Here is a 21,865-nt window from a genome sequence, read left to right on the forward strand (position 1 = left end):
TGCATAAACCAGAGATGTCAATATTTTCATAAATACAAGTTAAACTTACAAAACACGATTTACGAAGTAAGTAAAGCAACGGTGTCAATACTTTCACGAGAATGACTCAAAGTTCAGCTTACAAAGCGCGATTTGTGCAGTGCGATATGAATTACGAGATCGATCGAGAAAAATTAGTTATTGTTTTCACGTGACATTTTTTTTTATCGAACAACAGATGTTATCGATAACATTAAATTCGGAGAAAGTTTTCACGTTATTATTAATATGTTGTCACAACTTTTTGTGAGAGCACGTATTTTTTTAAACGATCATATTTAACTGTCGATTTTCTTCGCATTTTCCACGTTTATGAGAATGCGATATTTATCGTTCTCCTGAACAAATTATTTGCCATCCACTTAGCACTTTTAGTCTCGACAGTTGTTTTTTACGATAGCCACTTGTAAAGATTGTCGGTTTAGTCAGCAATTTTCTCGATCGATGATTGTCATTGTTTTTTTTTTTTTCTTTTTGGCTTCTTCGCATCACGAAACGCACTTGCTGCGGCGTTGACGTCGGCGTAGAACCGGCTTCTCGAAAATGTCCGATTATTCTATCAAGGCGGTTCAAGGCCGAACTTTCGATCAATCGCCGCCCGTCCCGAATATTGCGTTATTACGTGTTTATCATATTAAGAGTCAGAAGTGCAACACGCGACTGTTCCCCTTGAAAGGACCCAACCAACTGGTTCCTCAATAAAAATATCGTAAAAATTGCGCGAAACACGCCCTCTCCCTGAAGCTTTGAATCTGCGATACAAAAGAAACGTGAGCAAATTTTTATCAAATTGTCGCACGAGTTTCGAAGATTAGAATTTTCTCGAACAAAAAATATTTCCGTTCGTGCCGTTATTGTTATTAGATTTCGATCATATATTCAGGCGCATATCTAAAAAAAAGTTTTCCTGTTTGTGAATTCATCGCTGTGAATTTTTGCTTTATTAAGCAATTAATGCATTTTGTTGACGATTCTTTTTTGCGAGATATTTCCATCTCGTATCGCGCGCGTCGATAATGCAATCGCTACTGTATAATGCGTTAAGGATTCTCTGGATTTTTAAATTCCTTTTACGTACATTTCTTAACAAGGTTATCGACATGGACGCGCTCGAAATAGATACGGCCACACACATTTTATTTTGCATGTTTCGGCGAACGACACCGTCGCGTGTTTGGCAGAGTCAATGAGTACGTATTTTTAACCAATAAAAATCAGCAGACGCGCGAGTTTGCATAAAATTGTCAATGATAGCCGATAAGCCTGTTATTATTCTAGGTTAAAAAATGCTGATATTTTCGCCATTGATTAAATTTTCACCTTCCAAAATACCGCGCTTATTGACGTTATATCGTCCGGAGTGACAATATAATGTCAATACGACGTAATTTAATTCAGCCGGATATCCGTACGGGCTTCATTAGTAAACGTGAAATGAGAGACGCCGAGGTGTGATCGTTAATCTTTCGATATATTTATTCGAAATATTCAATATATTTATAACTTTATCGAATTAAGAAGCGACGCCGCGTGACGCCGTTTCAGGCGCCGATGCATTCGCGCATGAATTATCACGTAATCTTGTTGATCGATCATTAATAAGCGCTTCGTTAATTCAGACGACGTGTAACAACTCGTTGAATGACTGTTTGTTTCATACTCACCTCGCAGGCGTGCGTTCTAAAGATAGTGAAATTATTTTCCGCGAGATGTTAACGAGACGCTGCCGCAATCGGGACGTTTATGACAGGTTCGCTTAATCAATTCTCGATCATTTTTAACGCTTGTTATGCGCTCCTCTTTCGCTTCCTGTAAAGTACAAGGAACGTACGGACATGATCGGGGTTCATTTCATCGATCTAATTTAGTCTTTTCTTCTCGCGATCTGACGAGGTATGGTTTTTTTTTTTTTTTTTTTTTTTTTAAGAATCTGGGTCGAAGTAATTAGGACAAGAAATTGTTATCTTGAGTTTATTCTCTTGAGATATATTAATGTTATCTTGCTTTCGTCATTCCTCGTATGTGAAATACAATACGTTTCTGACAAGTAAGGCAAATTTTTACAAACAAAAATTTCTGCTGCTTGCAATATTGCAACATTATTTAGTTTCGGTTATTTCGAGAAGTAAAAGAGCTGATGAAAGATTCAGCTTGTATACTAATTACTAATTTCTTAATGTTAATTGACTGTGAACAGCATTATCCGATAGCATATTGTGAACAATAAGTTAATTTTGAACAGATTACTGACAATTGTTATATTTAACCTTTCTAATTTAACAATAAGGTTTCTATCGATTAATAGTAATAGTTGCGAGAATTTTAAATGATGTACTCTTTCTGTGAATCTGCGCGTAAAAAACGGCTCCAATTAACTTCTTAATTAATTCGGGGAGTTAAAAAGTTTTTGTTACTTAGATTGTTAACGAGCACATTAAATAATGATCTATTCAGATATTTAATATGTATTTTCATTTTTTAGTATCTTAATTTCACATGTAAAAATTTTGCAGAAGGTTGACATTTTGTAAAAAGTATTTGGTTAAAAGACTTTCCACGATATCAATAGTTTTTGAATAATTTTTGTGCCAGAGAAAATGGATTTTATATCCATTGGAGAAACCGTTCTCCAAAGTTAATATAATCTGCATAATTGAAGGAAATGCTTATTCCAATGCCAAATTTGTCGAGATGACATCCGCAAATACGCATATATGGTTGCAATGTCTTAAGCGCATACAAATACCGATCTTCGTATCGGTCGTTGCTTATCGGCTAATGAGGTTTAAATTGCAGTATTTTATGCGCGGATATTTACGATTCTCCGCTCGATTTTTTTGCCACGGCATGCCAAAATCCGAAACCGATTATAAAATGACATAAAAATTGCCTGATATAAGTTACCATCGATTTTTCGAATTTAATGCCAATCGCTGCGAGGGAATAATCTCTTCGAATATCTCGCCCATAATGCAATTCGACATTAATATTTATATTTATGCGTCTTGGCATATAATTACACGTCTTCCGCTTGGATATATAAGCTGTATCAGGAATTACATATTTTTCTTTCGTTGCTTTGTTATTTTTCAATATTCATTTTCTTTGTTACATTTTAATATTATTTCCATTGTTATTTTTTAATATTTAAATGTGTTATAATATTTGTATTCGAAATTCGTTGGAGGCAGACGATCATTCGGAAAGAGAAACTGATATTAAAGAAAAATAAATCGTTTATCATTCCCAATATTGCAAAATTCAAAAAACTGTGCTGTATATATTAGACGTTGTAATTTACACGTTTCATCGAACGAAAAAAAAATCAAAAAATTTATATCACTCAATATAAACAAATTTCTTTTATTTCTAATGAAATTTCTTTTATTTCTAATGAAATTTATTTTTTAGTTTATTAACTTTCTGGAACAGTGGATTCAGCTGAACAAATATAAGCTGCAAATTTTATTCCGTATAATGCAGTTATATTGAAGTAGTGAGGCACAAAGAAATATATGCATTTGACTTGTGCATAATAAAATTAAATGCATTTATTCTTATCTCTCACGCTTAAAATGAAACGAGTGTACATTCACGACGTGAGAAAGGAGGAAGAAGAGATGGTAAAAGTAAAAAGTTCATAGTGTATTTAGAAAGAACGGTCCCGTTGTTAGCGGGATTCAAACGTGGCCGCGAAAAAAAGAGCGCGCGTCCGCGCTCCAAACCTGAAAAGTGATGCAACGCGTCTAATTTACGATGCAATAACGCATATACTTTACAACTTGTTAATTGCGTTATCGACATACCGATAAATTAACGACCACGAGAGAGTCGCGGACGTAATGCATTTATCAAAACGTCGTGTCCGTCCCTGCCGATCGCCGTATTGTATCCTATTATCGCTCGCCGATCGCAAGTAAAAATCGCGTAATTTCCAGAAACTATATAAGTACAATCTTTTTTGTACATCGTAAAATCAGCCGTGCGATTATATAAAGCGAGTAAACAAGCAATTTCGTGCGTAAAGCAGCCGCGTAAGCTATTATCTCAGACAAGAGCCTTGATATGAGCCTTGATACAATACATTTGACTGATTCGTTCGCTGGTTACATATAATATGTCTTGGAATTATCTCAAGAAATATATTTCAATATAAAGATAATAAGCAATGAAGAGAAATTTATTTTAATATCGAAATCAACTACGCGAAATTTTTATAAAGATTCGAAAGAATCTTTCATGTTTAACTTACAATAAAATTTTATTATCAAATTTTGATATAACACTTAAGGTACAAAGATAAGATTTAGAATAAGATTCGATTGGATATGAATATTTAAACTTAGCTTGCGTGGAATAATGCACTCTTGCAAAGTTTTTTTGCAAAGAGAAGATTTATATTAAATTTGTCCTATTTATTTGGTAGTGGATGATTACAATCTACATTTAGTATTAAAAAAATATTTAACTTCTAGTATATAATACACGATTGCATGCAATTTCCGTGCAAAGAGAAATGAAATTGAAATCAGATTCTGGGATTCGACGCGAAACACGAATTACAAATGGAGATCTACGTTTGATAAGGCTGATACTTTTGGGACAGCCCTGTAGAGCGCTATAGTATAGTAGTCATTATTGTGCACGATTATCTATTATCTTTAGGCACTTTGTTAGCGGCCGATTTCCCGGTTTATTATAACGCTGTCCCGGCGTGTGTCGACATAAAGGAATTTTATTGATTCGGAGGAAACGAACCGAAAAGGAATACACAAAGGGCGAAGGGAGGCTCGCGCCGTTGCTCGCGCGATGATAAACTGCGGCGGCCGCAGCAGAGAGTGTGAGAAAAAAAGACGATCTCAAGGAATCGCACGCTGCATTACGCCGCCGGGACAGTAGTCCAAGGCATTATTTCGAGTCGCTCTTGTGCATCCCGCGTATTTATAGCGGCCCCGGTAAATTCCAATTTCGATAAAGGAAGAGAGAGAATAATTGCGCGAAGCCGCGCGAAAGAAGGGCTCGAATAACGTGAAAACCTAGAAGGCGCGTTTAAAGAACGCGTTATTAGTCCGATATTATTTCCGAGTTTAATAAAGACGCGAGTCAATTAAGAAGACGCGCTTTAATCGCCCCGCATAACTTTCATCCACTTATTTTACTTTTTCTCCCCCTTCCTTTTTCCGGAGGGTCTATTACATTGTCAGCATTTTATATGAAATATGGAATATTAGCTCAATTAGATTAAATATAACAAAAGGAAGTAAAAAATAGAAAATTTTATTTGAAATATCTCTCGGTTTTTTTTTTATTATAAGGATCTTTTTTTTTTTTTTGGAAACGTGACGAGCGAACCGAATTGTTCGCGATCGTCGAACAACTTAACGGTACCGAGTTCTTTCGATAGCACGCCTCATCGATAATGCATGGATAGCGTGTGTGTGGGTGCCGATTCTCTTTCGATAATGCCGGACCACTTCGCACTTCGTAAAGTCCTTATTATCGATTCCGAGTTTGCTGAGGTGTAATGTATCCTGTCTGAAAGGAGCTTCCATCGATTTCGAGATAAACGAGCCGCGAGGATATGAAAAACGAGAGAAATGTCAGCGGCGATGTATACATGTGCGTATACACGCGGTGAAGGAACGGTGTGCGTACACGCACAGAGCGGAACGGGGGGAAGGGAGAGTCCGGGGGGGGGGCGGGGGGGCGGAAGGAGTGGAGGAATCGCACGCGCGGCTTTCGTCCACGTGCAGCAAATTAGTCGAGCTCGATTATTCCAAGATGAGCTATCTTGACGACAAGATGAAATTCTCCAAGAGATATCTCCGACAGAGGATAGGGTATATTGTAGTGATACTCGACATCGATATGTTTTTTTCTTTTCTTCCTCTCGAATATCGATATTATATATTTTTCTCTCTTCCTCTTTTGCTGTTTTGATATTGCAATTTTGACGTGATCGACGCCCCACGTAAAGACTCATCAATCTTCGATTTTTTGCGAAATCAAATTCTTTTCTAAATTGTTTTCCTGCAAACCTCTTCAATAGTTTTAAATATGATTATTCTAGGTATTTTACATAACGCTTGATTCGAGATAAATCGCTCGATTTCGCGAACGAAGACAGAAATGCTTCTAGAATTGCAATTTTATTTCGATAATATCGATACTCTGGTATTAATGTAAGGACTTATTATTTTTCGTATGTCATGATGTCTAATTATGATTGCACTTTTATTGCAGGTCTGGCCCGTGTGAATTGCAAGACCCGTTGTGGGTCAAAATGAGTGCGATTACTGGTGGCATTACCAAGAAAAGAAAGAAATCAGATGCGAAGCCTCAGTCGCAGATGTAAGTATCAATCTCCTGTCTTTTGTTTCTTCTCGGCGGTATCAGCTCAGATCCGCACTCTGTGAACAGTACAATGAGTGATAAATGCCTATCATGCCACATACTCGATTCAAATACAGCTATTGGTGAAAAACATGATTCTACATTAGCATTCTTTAATTCAATTCTTTAGAAATATTTAAAAAAATGCTTAAAAAGAAGACAAAAGAATTAAGCTTCAAATTAAATACAAACAACAAAAATATTTAATATCAAAATTTTTTTTATATTTTTGAATTATTTATTTATTAAATTCTTTTTTTTTTTTTATTAATAAGATGCTAACCTTTTCTCTATTGTTGTAAAAATTATGAGAATTTATTTTAATATAATTGAAATAAATTTTTTTTAATAAAATTACTGTTATTGATAATTTATAGGAATATTATAAAATAATATAGAAATAATATAGAAATAGAAAGCAAAAGGGAAGCGAAGCAAGGCGAGAAAAAACTGCTTGACAGGTTTGGAAAACTTAAATTTGACGAAGTAGAGAGAGAAAGAAACGTAACAACTCCGGATTTAAATCTGGATTAATTATCCTGTATCAATTTTTTGTTAAATTTTTATTAAGAGGTAGATTGTCCGAAATATTAAATGAAGCGTATAATTTGGAAGTTCGATAATCTGTGATTTAAAGTTTTTAGCGACTCACCGGCGAACACATAACCCGTTGCCATCTAATTTGGTAATATAGAAATAATATAGAAATAGAAAGCAAAAGGGAAGCGAAGCAAGGCGAGAAAAAACTGCTTGACAGGTTTGGAAAACTTAAATTTGACGAAGTAGAGAGAGAAAGAAACGAAAGAGATTATCATACCGATCGATTTATTAATGTAATAAACGTATAAACTCACGAGTTTCTCAGCGTTTGTTACTGAACAGGCTTTAATGTCAAAGTAATATTTAATCAATATTGCCATGAAATTTTATTAAATTATACAAATTATATCATTATTTATGTTCATTCACAAGAGAAAGAATATAAATATTATTTCTATAAAGCTATATCATATTATTGTTATAATAAACTATTGTATAATTCATTTTAGTATTGAAAACAAATATTGTCAGTGATTATCTCTTTACGTTGGTAAAAATTTATAAAAATTGATTAAGATTTTGATTACAAAACATTTGTATAAAGTAGAGTATTCTTAAATATTCTAGTCTTACTTTTTGACATGGTTATCATGTCAAAAAAAAAGTAACAAAAATTATTAATAATAAGTTCAATATATTTACATCCTATTTCAGTTTAAAAATTAGAAAAATATGAAATTAGGAAATTACAGAAAAAAGTCACTTTTCTAGACAATATATTACTTAGAACAATTTGAAAAAAATAGTGAAAAACCATTGTATAATAAACACTCCGTTTACGAATTTCATTATACTGATAGAATTTTCCTAAAAAAAATTTAGAGTCCTTCAAAAAATATTATACTTTATGGTGTCGCGTAAATAACATTAATATAAAGACGAGTCTTTCGTATTTGCAACGTGGTGAATTGAATAGAAATTCACGCAGAAGTTATATCGCTTTCACTCTCGGTTTTAACTTTACAGTTGATTTTGTTCGTTTTGTCACGAGCACGTAGCAAGATAGCAACTGGAAAGACGGTATTAAAATAGCAGAGTGGCATTATAGAGCAAAGTGAGAGTCACTGCTGGACCGACGCGACGTCACGCAAGGTCAACTGAACGTTTCAGTGGGACAAAAGAATTGGTTCAACATTTAAAGAAGAAAATTGTCTTCCTTTTTAAAGTTGCAAAATCTTTTTGTAAACTTTTTTTTATCATATATTATCATTTATTATTTATTATTATTTATTAATATTTCTCGGTATTTTGTCACATATGTATAGCATGACAGAATTTTTGGATCTGCAATTTTAATAATGGGTCGTTTGACTAATTTAGAATTAATGTCCTTTCTAGTCAAACGCGAATCGCAGCTAATTAACAAAATTTCTTGAGAATGATTTGAATTTCGAGCCACGTTTTTACTGAAGTTTAATCAAAAGTTTAGACACCAAAACGTATCTAGAATTTAAAAGACAATGATCATCCTTGATGTTTTTTCCGAGAAATCAACTCGAAATTAGTCAAGGAATCTGTTATTAAAACTGTACAGAAGTGTGAAATTCAAGTATGGCAAACTGTGTCAGAACGAATTTACGAGTCGATTACGCAGAAGAACTTGATACTTTTCTTATCACGAACGAGGACGTTCTTCGATGTGATAAAACTGGAGAAAATCACGTTCGTAATAATAATAGCGATACATTTGGACGTTTATTATTTTTACTATAAGTAATTAATGTTGATTATAAAAAACTTGCAATTTAGTAGAGTAATAACAATAATAAAAAAAATAATGGGATTAATAACATTTTATTTATTTTTTGAGGATAAACATTTTAAATAAGACATAACATTTAGCTGACACTTTTACATTATTATTTAAAACACTTTACATTATTTACATTATTATTTAAAAATATAACTAAATTATTGTGTAAACCCTGAATATCAAATTTTTCATTTATCGATTACATACTTTAGAAAATAAATATTTCGACACTTTTGTCGACACGTAATGATAAATTTTTTTTTTTATTTACTTTTATTTCTGATCTAGTAACTTAATTATTTCGATATAATTCCGATAATTGTCAGTAATTTTGTTATGTTAAAAGAAACGTTTATTAAACATGATATGATGGATGTTACATCTCTTAAAAATAGATGTAAAGTGCAATTCTAGAATAAAATTCACATTAATTCTACATTTCTATTGTTCACAGTAATAAGTGCCTTAACGAAAAAAGACGACGGACCCAAGAGAACTTGTATATCGATGAGCTTGCCGAGCTGATTTCCGCCACGGACATGAGCTCTGGCAAGACTGACAAATGCCAGATCCTTCAGAGAACCGTCGATCAGGTAAGAGGACAGATTTATCTTTTCTCCCTTACGAATATGATTGGTAACAGTGTCGAATGAGTAATACTGTATATTCGATATCTATCGTTAGTATCGTTTTTTTTTTCTCCTTGAAAATGAGGAAATGAGATGTTGTTTCATTTGATTGACAAGATTAGAAGATCAGGAGTATAGAGTTACGTTGATTACAATATTTAAACACCTAAGCAAACATCCAAAGATAGATACTTTAGAAGATCTACAGTAGAACTTCACGACGATTATCACTGTAACAATTTATAAGAAGTTATTGTTTCGTGTTATATCAATATAATTTTTAATTAACCTTTTTTGAAGTAATTGCAAATAATGACATTTTTATGACGATAAAAATTTTCTCTGTTTTAACATCATTAACAACACGTCGAAGGGGATTTAAATTTTTAAGATTAACCCATTAGTGAAACAGGATGAAATGCTATTTAAAAACACTCACGTTTTCCTCGCGAAATTATATACATTTTTATCGTTCCCTCGCTCCATAAAATTAAAGATAATTGCTCGATGTTAAGACAAAATGGCGATTTTATGATCGTCAAAGGACACTTTGCGAAATCTTACTTGGAGTCGAATAATAAAGTTTTTTTTAGGTTAGCAATATTATTTTCATAGTTCTTCATTATTTGTCCCACGCGTACGCGTTTTATTTTCTTGTACGCCCAACTGGGAAGACATGAGGTCATTTCGTAAAATGGTAGATAAAGGACATTAGATAATAGACAGAAGGCGGGTCTGAAGATATCTCATCTTCTATCAGCGGTTTTCGTCGGGAAATCGATTGCCGGATAAATATTGATCAGCGTTGTTTTCGGATCGTGAGAACGTATCCATCGCGAGCACGATGAAATATTTGGGAAAGCACTCAGGATTATTGAGAGATTTGTGGAGCGAGCGGATCTTTCACAAAAGTCGCCCTGTTTTATAGATGGCATATATTCCGAGATCGATCTAAATGAAAGAAAGAGCGACAGCATTTTCGAAAGTGATATTACATCGTCTTCGTTAGCTTTATGAGGATTTCGCGTAATACTAAAAAAAACTCGTTTTTGACAAGTTCTGCCGCTTCGACGCTCTCTAGTAACCGATCTTTCTTTGCGTTACGAAATATCTAGTATGGCGAATTTTCACATTTATAATTAAATTCGTTAATTATAGTACATTATAGTTTAATTTATATAACTTCTTCAGATACGGCTTCTTCAGAAATGCAATATTTATTTATCTATAACTCTCTATGCATGTAAGTAACGCTTGAATCACAATTTATTAAAAATTTAATAATGTATTAATAATGTTAAATTAATTTTATATTCTTTTTATTTTATAAAAAAATTATGATCGCTGCTTTGAAGAGATATATTGACTTATTTTTGCTTCTCGCAGGCTTTTAATCTCGATGCTAAATAGCTTGGTAATTAAATGTTTTCTAAAGAAATGCCGTCAGACAATTAGTATAGAGATTCCTGTTTCTGTTTAAAACTTGTCATCTGGTTGCTACCGTTTAATTTTCAACGGTTTATAACTCGGTAATTACGTCCCAGTTGAAATTTTCCCTTAAGAGAGATTCGTACCAATGCAGTGGTGAAACCTTATTTTATGAAGTACGCATCGCATTTAAAAATTTATTTGAAAAATTCTCTCGTAATGCGAAATTAATTAAATAATATGCATTTATTATACGCATTTATTATAATTTTTATAATGCAACATTTATTGTCCGAGTGATAAAAAACTTGAATTGTGCTGATTCATCCACTTTTATAGATAGCAAATTAATGAGATCTTTTTTTCATAACTTTTTAATTTGCAGCATTTAGTATCTTGTTAATCAAATTGCGAATTAAAACTTTTGAATCGAAATCTCATCGAAGACTAACGAAGAATAAGTAAGAGCAGATAATTTTGTTTCTCCATTTTACAAAGGTTACTTTCCGTGGGAAGCCGTTTATTTTTAATCGCTAATTCAGAAACCATTTTCTGCTTCGACGGTCTTTTTACGGGAAAAATTAACTCTGAATGGATCCTGGCTAAAGTTTGCGGCAACTCGCGAGTTTCTCTATTGACACACAGCGCATGTTATTATTACAGTAGCATCGCACAGCGTAAATATAATTCCATCGGCATCGTTCGCGAAAATAACACAGTCTTTCCTTTTCGGGTGTTGTTTGAAGCAACCGATATGTTCAAGCAACAATACCGAGAGAGAGATCTCAGGTAGATCGATAAACTCGATCGATCTCGGATTTTCGGGTAACCCTTTCTGTCTTGATCTTCTTTTTTTTATAAAACCCGATCCGCCTCTCGATCGTCCAATCGCTGTCCGACTTTGGATAAAAACTCGTATATAATGTTGCGTGTATAACGCGGAAATTCGCGTCTCGCGTTTATTAACGGTGACGAGAAGATATTGGAATTTTCTCTGATCTCATGCATTACCGATTCCGTTCGCATTCCACGGGCAATGAGTCTACGAGTCTACGAGTGACGATCTCATCTCGTGTATAACCTACATTGTACGCATTATTATATAGAGGCTTGTTACGGTTCTTGTTGCGTATGCGATGAATTTCGAAGTTACACATTAAACTTTGTACGTGTAATTAAATACACATTTTATGAAATGCACACACTTTTTCCATCCGAGGGTCATTAGTTTGACTGAATTGTGCAAAAGCGAGCTAATCGTATTAAAGGAATAAGATTCTTTTTATTTCATTTTTTTTTTTTTTTTAATGATATATGCAACCATCGGCGGGATGAAACTTTGCATTTCAAATCTAATTCACTCGAGTCGAGCACTCTCTTGTAGAGAGTTAACTCGCTTTTGCATAACGCCCCGGCTGCTTTTCGAGATCCATTTTATCTTGGCGGAAATTTGGTTTGATTTCCAGCCTGTTATTATCTCTAATAATCGCGTCGTTTATTCCGCTCGAAAAAGGTCGAAGACGCAATTACGGGTGTATTTCTTTCTAAACCGATATGCGATTAATTCGCTAACGATATACACAGATAATTACAGGTCCCGGGCCCCTTTGTTAAGCCGTGCTCTCGCGTCATTGGCTAAACAGGCGAAGTAGCAGTTGCATAACGGCCACTAAGGTTAAGCCCTTGACTCACTGGCGATAGCCAGTCAGCGGAGTCTTGCTTCCCATTAATACCTCGCGCTCGAATTTTTCTGAAGATCCTATAACAGAGTCTGGCCACGAGCGATTTTGTCCAAATCTTACGAGAAAGAAAAATAAATAAACTGTTACCTTCTATTACTATTACACTATTCTCTCTAGAATTTATGGTCTCTAGGATTCAAATTAGAACTTGATAATATGTCGTAACTGTGTCCAATAGCTAGCGAGGATCTGTTCTTTAATCCGAACTTCCGTTCCAGCATCCGAATTTTCCAATAGGAATCGGCGATTATGGAAAGATAAATCGACTTTTGAACTTAAAGATAATTATTCTTTTTAAAATCGATAATATTTCAATAATATCATTAATAATTGATTAATTTATATCTTTTAATAATACTTTAATACATGAAACTAATAATATTTGAATGATTTTGATTACATTTTGTCCAACTTTATCAGTGATTAATTCAACTGGCACAGGCATTTACAACAAAACTTTTAACTGTTTAATCGTATTTAATTTATCGTACTTTAATCTTTTTCTTCATTTGTTGTCACATTAAATTAACCAATTAAATTTATTCAAAGTTATTCCTACATTGAGATTTTATATTGCGCTTTTATACACACACACACACACACACACACACACACACACACACACACACACACACACACAAACAAATATATATATATATATATATTTTTCTAAGTATGAGTGTACACTAATTCAACTAGAAAAAATAGATCAAATGCTTAAGTAACAGATTTCATACGATTATAATCGAATAGAAACTATTGATTTCGGGATAATCGATCGGTTCTATCTTTCGATCTTTCTATCTCCTAGCATCCCAAAATGTAATACCAATATTTAAAATCATACATAGTGACATTTAGTATGCATCAGTGCTGACAATTTTTGTATTTAATATGCATCAGCGCGGAATATTTCTCTTTCCTAATAGAGCTCGCTTCGCGAACACGTGTCTTTACCTCAGGAGGTGTCGTTACCTCAGGAGATGGAATTGATGGAATTGAGACGGAATAACATCAGGTAATGTAATAAACAGCAAAAATTAAATAAAAACAAACAGTAATAATCTGTCAAGACATTTTAAAAATATTTATTTTTAAGATATTTTTAAAATATCCTAAAATCATTTTTAAAATATTGATGAAAAAATGTTTGATTTTTTATTGAACTTTTTCGGGTTTATCACTTGCTTCGAGAGATAGCGTATTGCGTATATGTTAAAAAAATTAAAAAAATGAAATTTGCAATTAAAAAATATTCCCGTTAAGTATGTGCATCCTTGATGATATTTTAATTATATTTTTATTAAAATGTAATTAAAATATCGTGCATCAAGTGATGTATTGTGATTTTGATATTTATATAACCTTTTTAATGAAAAATTTTTCTTTATTGCAATCTTCAGTAATAATCTCTCATGGGCAAATATAGTCAGTTATGTCGAATGAAAAAATCCTATACCGCGATTATCCTATTTTGCGATTTCCGTAATGATTAAAAAATTATTAATTTATATATGTCCGCGAATGAGCGAGCATTTGCATAAAAGGATAGCGCTATGCATGCTCACTATTTCTAGAAATGTGGCAACATGTTTAGAGATATACACTATGAATAATTGTTCATTTGTAAATCATATCTAAATCTCTTGCCACGCGGCTGGCAACTGTAAACATGCGTAATGCTGGGCTATCCCTTCGCTGCTTGCTCATTTGCGGATCTGTATAAATTAATAATTGTTATTTTTAATTATTACGATTTATAATTGTTATTTTTAATTATTGTGAAAATTGAGAAAGAGTACAGAACTTTTCTATATAACTAAATATAACTCTATTTACGAGAATTAATATAGTTATTGGACATTATTCTGTATGCTTTTTTTATATAACAGATAAATATATCAGTTTCTTATAACGAAGTTAATAAACTGAAATTATAATTAAATATTAAATAATTGATATATTTGACGAGCATCGTCTTACAAGCGATCACAATGAGAGCATTTTTTTCCTTTTTCTCTTTTTCATTTTGCTTTCATCATAGAAGAAATAAAAGAGAAGAAGAATGAAGAAAACATGGGTAAGAAAAAAATTAGACACGTGTTGCGGAAAATATCGCGAAAAAGATAAGTAGTTACACGTTCTGATCTTGTTCAAAGGAATTTTTCATTAACCTGTAGCGATTTTATCAAGGCTAAATGAAAAATTGTTTTTCCACTAATAATTTGATCTAAACGAAAGACGGAAATCAACGGAAGAAAGTTGTTGTAAATAATTGAGATTATTAGATTTCAGAAACGGTTGATTTGATCAAATTTTTAGTATACCTATAGTAAATTTGGTCGATTTGCACTGACATTGGACCATTGCATTATAATTATACTCAGTACACACTAATATACACTGTGCAAAATCCGCTATTAATCGAAGCTCAGATTCGAATTGTGTAAGAAAACTGTCTTTATTTTTGTCTTCTTTTTATCTTTAACTATCTTTATTTCTCGATATTAATTATAGTTGGATAAAAGACAATAAAAGACAAAAAAGAGTCTGAACATTTATATTTAAGTCGGTATTATCATTATTATCAATATCATCATCTTAGCAACATGCTTTTGTGTCGTTTTTGTGTCGATAGATCATGTTTCTCGTATTTAAGAAATGTCTTATAAGGAAACGAGAGAGTTTTCTACGCTTCTAATCACCGATTTCGAACTCTTACAGGACTGTAATATTAATATAGAATTAATGCTATTTGGAGACTGGATTTCTCAACTATTAACAAAAAATTGTTGTTTGAATTTTATCACGCTCTGCTGACTCCATTGTAGTAAAATATTGGTCAAGTGGCAGCTTGGTGCAGCGGATTAGCATCATGTTAGAAAATCTGGTTGCACGTTTGCGCCAGTATTTTTATAACTCTTGGATAATAGATGGCATCGCTCAGCAGACAGGATTTTAAGGCCGATATTCATAATCAATTTTTATATTTAAGATCGCCTTAAGGTCTCAAGTTATCTTGAGATCCTGCTTAGCCAATCAGTCGACCATATTGCCTAAGTTTCTTAAAATTTTTCATTTTACTTCCATGAATCATTTGCTTTCCGGCGGATATTTTATTTCTCGATCGTAAGGTATGTAGTAATATCTATTGCAATAACCGAATAAATAAAGAGGACATATGCCACATAATAAACAAATAATCAATGTAATAAGCCGAAATAAGTTTGAAACAATGGGATAATAGATGGCATCGCTCGGCAGACAAGATATAGATATTAGAATTCTTAAAATTTTTTATTTTTTATTTTTCTTAATTGAATTTACATTTATTTATAATTCTTATTTTGTCTTTCACATAATTCTTTTCATTATGAAGAAAATCATTATGAAGAAAAATATTTAAAATATATATAATAATACAAAGGCAAATTTTTTATATATTCAATTTTTTAAATTTTTATTTTGAATAAAAATGAACATAGCAAAAATAATAAGTACATATGTATATATTTATATATTTGCGATGATATATTTATATGATATAAAGAAGTTACACACACACACACACACACACACACACACACACACACACACACACACACACACATTTATTGATTTAAGTATAGCTCGATAAAAAAGTAATTACAATAAAATGAACGCGATCGTTCGTCGTCTTGTTATTTGTAATTTTAAAATGATATTGAAGAAGCAAATGAAACAGGATTGACTTTCTCTAAGCATACTTTATAAATCCAACAAGCACATTTTATTTCAATAATAATACGATACATATCTCGTTATATTTAAAAAGATCGCTACTTTTGGTCGATTTAGGATCTTTCCAAGTGATAAAACTAGATATCAAAAGAAAAAAGAACTAGAATTAGATATCAAAAGAAATAAAACTAGATATCTTTTTTTTCACTTTTTTAAAAAGATATTTGGACAAAACAAAAACCCAAAATGAGTCAACAGCTACCTTATGACCAGATTTTTCATAGAGTTTTTTCATTTCAAGCTAATCAATTAGTTTCTTCCTGATGTGTCTCTCTTTTCTCTTACCTCTTCTCTGTGTGATTAAAATTGTTTTCTTCTCTTGCCCCTCCTCCAATTATGTCTCTCCGAAAAACGTCTCTTCGCAACCATGTTCGTTTCCTTCCTCGAAACGTCGCGCGCGGCGAAAAGTCGAAGAATTTATCGCGGGCGACATGTGCGATGCGACGCAACGCGCGGCGAGAGAAATGCATGCATGTACGTACATAGTATGTATATCCATATTTACGTATGAGCCGCAAGCGTCCGCGTATGTGTGCTCACGTATGCGTTTCGCCGTTTCCAGCGGAGAAGCGGACTATCGGCAACGTCGCATACATACACAGGCACACGTGCCGCGTACACGTACACACGTACGTGCCGTTTGTCGGACTCGGCCGCGCCGGCGACGGCCCGAAGTCACCGACTTTTCGAGGCCACGGCGGGCGCGCAACGAGCCTGTGTGCCGCAACATTCTCGCAGATCGCGTCGCGCCGATTACGGGCCGCGCGATCTATCGGCGCCGCGAGATACGAGCTCAAGGACGCGCCTTTTCCGCGCCTGCGCGCGCGCGCGTGCGTGACCGTGCGACCGTGAATTCCGGCCGGTAACGCAGGAATTTCGTCCGCGTGCTCGCCCGCGCGCGCGGGGAATTCACTAGGAATCAGAGAAAACACCGGCGTATTTGGATCATCCGAAATAGTAATTCGCAACCCCTCGAAGCGTTTCTTTTGGAATCGGACCGACTTTCTCTAGAAATTTAGTCTTGGATTAACGTTGACACGGAAAAAACTCACTTTATACTAATCACGGAAAAAACTCACTTTATATTAATCACGTTACTTTTTTTAACCAGTATTCGTATTCTATCTTTTATAAATTATTATCATTTGTAGAATTAAATATTTCAATTCGATCTTTCGAGACAGACGATAAATTACTCGCAAACTTTATAAATGTGTTTTGGAAATATATGTTTTAAGAAAATAATTTTCTGAACTATTTTTCTAACATATGGAATATATATTATACATTTAATATTTATGTATTTATTAAGAATAAAAATTAATATTTTGCTTCACTTTTGAATTTTCGTTGAAGCAAATTGGTTTAGAGAGTATTTTTTTGCACGGACACCCGATATAGTCTGATGCGCTCTGCTTGCACTTTTGCGCCGTTTCTTCAAATTGCGCCGGGAATGATAATGTACGATTGATAATGGAAACGAGAGAGAGAAAGATAATTTTAAACGCGCCTGGAATTATTCTCTCCCGCGGAACGATCTCTTTGACGAGGAGAAAGTGTCTCGACGATTCTTTAATAGTGATGGCATTGCATGACGTAATTACGTCACTAATCGTAAACGACAATTTGATGCTGCGTAACCATTAGAGTTATCATCTCGATTCTTCTTTCCGTGATATGAAATAACTCTGCCTTTTTCTCTCCATAGAGAAAACAAAACAGAAGCATCGTAATTATTATTATTATTATTATAAATTTTATTATTATATATTTATCGCGAGATTAATCTTGATTTGGCTTGACGATTGACTTTACGTTCTCGTATTGCGAAACATTCTTCACGGATTCGCACTGCGAAATTCTCGACCGAAATAAAAGTGTTGCTCACTTTTGTATGTATGTATAATATATCGGGTGATATCACGCGTGTCTGTAAACCTTGTGTCAGACACAGAAAAAAGATTTCTTCAAATTTAATATTTTTATTCGTTTAATTTACATTTGTTTTATTTAAATAATATGATCTTATATGTAATATTTATATTTTTGAATAAAAAATACAGTTTGGTAATATTAAGTCATATTATGATAGAAAAGAGTTATTTGTTTGGAATAATATTTCTTAATAAAGGAAATTTTAAAAATTATTCCAACGAATAAATATTTTTAGATTTAAGAAAATTGTTGAGTCCAAAGAAAGATTTCTTTCAATATACGAATTGAAGATTAAGGATTGTGAATTGAAGATTAAAGTTTGACCAACTAGATAATTTCAAATTTAATTCTTTTCGTTCTGATTGGTTGAACTTTAACCTTTCACACTCAATTTCTAATTCATAGTTCGACACAGGCTCAAAAAATCCATATCAGACTACATTGAAAATCGGAATTGCATGGAATTTGCTCAATCAAGGAGATGCTGAACTGACGAGCGAACTCCGCGAGAGTATTCACATGCACATCTAAGCATACATAGATACATTTATGTCTCATACATACATATATGTATTTTTTTTTTACATATGTACCTAATTTCCTAAACTTTGCATAAATAATAGTCTATCAGCACTCAGATAGTATTTTTCTGTTTATTTCTTCTATAAGCTTCCAAATCATGTTTTGGAGGTTATATATATTTTTATATATTGAATAAATGTGGGCAGATAGTTTCTCTTTGAACACATACTTGGTATTATTTATATCAAGTAACTAAGTGGCTTAGATAGTAACAGGAAACTCTAATATAGAGATTTTTGTTTTTTTCATATCGTCTTATAGCTGTTTATATTTATTTGGATATTTTCTCTCATTCTGGAAAAGGATTTTTTTATTCAAATTAAAGAAAACGAAGAAGTTAGAGAAATACAAAATATATGTTCAGTAAATATATGTTCAGTTGATAAAACAGACAAGTCTGTCATTGTCTTCAAGGCAAATAAATATTTGCTTTCTTTATTTTTAAATTCTAATTGGCCCAATTTCGCACAATCTTAATTTTTAATCCGTAGTCTGATACAGGCTTTAAGCTCAGCGCGTCCGACGAGTTATCTTGTTACGTGGCTTTCGCCACGCGTTACATTTGGGCAACGACTTTCTTTGAGCACAAACAACTTCCTAAGTCCCTCCCTGAAGCGGTGTCGTTGTTTCGTTAGCGGTATGACGCAATGACGAGTAACAGACGCAAGAGCGTCGCGCGCGCGCGCGCACCCGACGCGGCTAATGGACTGTGCATACAGCACAAAAACTGAGTGGTGTACACGCATGAATACATACGCACGGACGCACGTGTATACGCGCTTTCAATCGTTCTCTCGAGTCGCTGAGCCCTTTCGTTCAGTAAAGTAAATTTCGGCTTCTCGTACCGAGAAACGGCGATATTTCTTTTCTTCGACGAATGTAGAAAGATGAAAATGATCTGAATTAAGAGTACAAGAACTTCTTTTTAATTTAATTACGAATATTATACGAATATTTTTAAATTATGACATTTTTGTCGCGATTTAAAATTTATAGAGAGGAAAGAGGGGGGAGGAGGGGGGCCGAATTTATTATTTTGATATAAAATTTCTTGAGCGATATTTGAAATATTTAGGATTGGATAATGAAAATTAATAGATTTTTTGGAGAGATTATTATGAGAAAATGAAAAGATGTGAAATAATAAATAAAATGCAGAAATAATTTTTCATTATTGATACGTATTTTTAATGAGTTAAGATTTAAAAATAACATTCTGTACAACTAACTTTGCTTATAATAATTTTGTACAGTATTTTATACAAAAACTTTTATGTATTATATATAAAATTAATATATTGGCTAAATTTCGATTTTGATTAGTTTTTACATTTGGGTATTTTGAGTGAACAGTTCTAACAACTTTTTTTTTAAATTTTTTAATAGAAATCTTACGTTACTCTTACGTTATTCAACAAAGTTCGATTTAATTTTTATATGTGCTGTCCTGTTGATTGAAAAATATTTTGAGGTTTTATTTTAAATATTTTTTCCTGAGATAATCTTCTTTATGATAATGAATTTAAAAATTAAAAATAAAATTTTATTGAATAGAGTAACGAAAATATATTTATAAAAGATTGTAAAGAGTATTGGATTTTGTATCCTTCGAAAGATACAAGATATCACTGAAACAATCGATTTTTGATGCTGTAAACATAAATCTTTATATCACCATTATTGCTTGTCGTACATTGCAATTGCCAGTTGTTTCGCCGCATTCTTTGACAATTTTTTTCTGCTTTTAATCACCAATCGCTATCACGTCGCGTCGTTATGCGTAACCCGACTGTTTCTTTTGTCACTTCTGCATTGGTATATCGTATGTTCTCCTACCATCCGCATCTGCTCGCGTATCATTTCGTCATGAAACTGCCAAGTATCTTCCGTGCCGCGAACAACGCGACAAATCTGCGTCGTCGTAAAAACAAAAACGTGCGTGTCTAACAATAAATTCTTACTGGTCGAGTGTATTCATCTCATATCTGGCGCGATATTACCATCTCCCGTTTCGTCAATATCTCTCGTGCGATTGTCTCGAAAAGAAAAAAAGATGATATTATTAATTACAACAGAATGTGAAATAAAAGCTTCCCTCGAAAGCTTCTCATTGCAAATAGCTTCCTTGATAAAAATCACAAAAATTAACATCTATATGATTACTTTGTGCTCTATACCATTAATGTAAATTACATTGTAATCATGAGAACTTCTTGGATACTGTTTATTTTTTACCTTTTGTTTTCTTTAGTTTCTCAAGTCAATGCAAATGGAATTGTACCGAGAGGGGCGTAAAACTATGAGCTTTAGGTTTATTTTAATAATAGTTAAAGTGAGGGTATTTTTGTAACGGCTGCATTTAAAAAAAGATCACAGGATCTAAAGAATTCAGCATGGACGTTACCTTGTGTTACATATTTTCCTGGATAATTCTGTCGTTATTATCAATTGATAACGTATCGCATTATCTATTGTATTGTACAATTTTTATACGCGAAATATTCCGAAAGATATTGCAATTTGTCTTCAAGATTTCAAGTAACCTGCACAGACAAATATATAATTTTAATTACGTATAATTTTAATTGCGTCCATATAATATATTAAGTTAATTATTAAATTTATTAAATAATTCTGTTTAATTTAATATTTATAAATAATTAATAAATTTGTATTTGAATAAATAATAAATAAATAATTTTGTTAAATTTGAAATAATGTCGCGAATAGAACTCCATTCTCCATTTATGAGAAGAGATGATTGAGTAAGTTTTTCTTTATTTTTTTGTTTACAGATTCGGCACTTTAGGCAACAAGAAGGCTCCAATAGTCATGCCGTACAACAGGGGGAAGTGTCCTCGTCAAATCCTAATATACTGTCCAACGATCAAGTTGGCCCTATCTTACTCGAGGTTTGTATCGCACGTTCGAATTAACAGGTGAGAGACGTGGTTAATCACCGTCAAAGGCGGGTGCGAGATTTC

The 21,865-nt window shown here is 33.1% G+C and overlaps 1 protein-coding gene and 1 long non-coding RNA gene across 14 annotated transcripts in view; one reads left to right on the plus strand and one right to left on the minus strand.

Moving 5' to 3' along the window:
• LOC105433511 (uncharacterized) overlaps nucleotides 1–21,865 on the plus strand; it is a 126,615-nt gene that overhangs the window by 76,752 nt on the left and 27,998 nt on the right. For all 13 annotated transcript variants that reach the window (XM_011648866.2, XM_089073153.1, XM_089073154.1 and 10 more), the window contains 3 exons: nucleotides 6,283–6,390; nucleotides 9,240–9,378; nucleotides 21,677–21,793. In XM_011648866.2, the coding sequence (XP_011647168.2) occupies nucleotides 6,283–6,390; nucleotides 9,240–9,378; nucleotides 21,677–21,793 (364 nt within the window). The remainder of the gene's footprint in view (nucleotides 1–6,282; nucleotides 6,391–9,239; nucleotides 9,379–21,676; nucleotides 21,794–21,865) is intronic.
• On the minus strand, nucleotides 494–17,889 carry LOC148937375 (uncharacterized). Its single transcript, XR_016138431.1, has 2 exons — nucleotides 16,650–17,889; nucleotides 494–6,449 (listed from the first exon to the last, which is right to left on the minus strand). It is a non-coding gene; the product is annotated as an uncharacterized LOC148937375 (long non-coding RNA).

The sequence above is a fragment of the Pogonomyrmex barbatus genome, unplaced genomic scaffold, assembly GCF_055798465.1.
Source record: "Pogonomyrmex barbatus isolate J1 unplaced genomic scaffold, ASM5579846v1 scaffold14, whole genome shotgun sequence".
NCBI lineage: Eukaryota > Metazoa > Arthropoda > Insecta > Hymenoptera > Formicidae > Pogonomyrmex > Pogonomyrmex barbatus.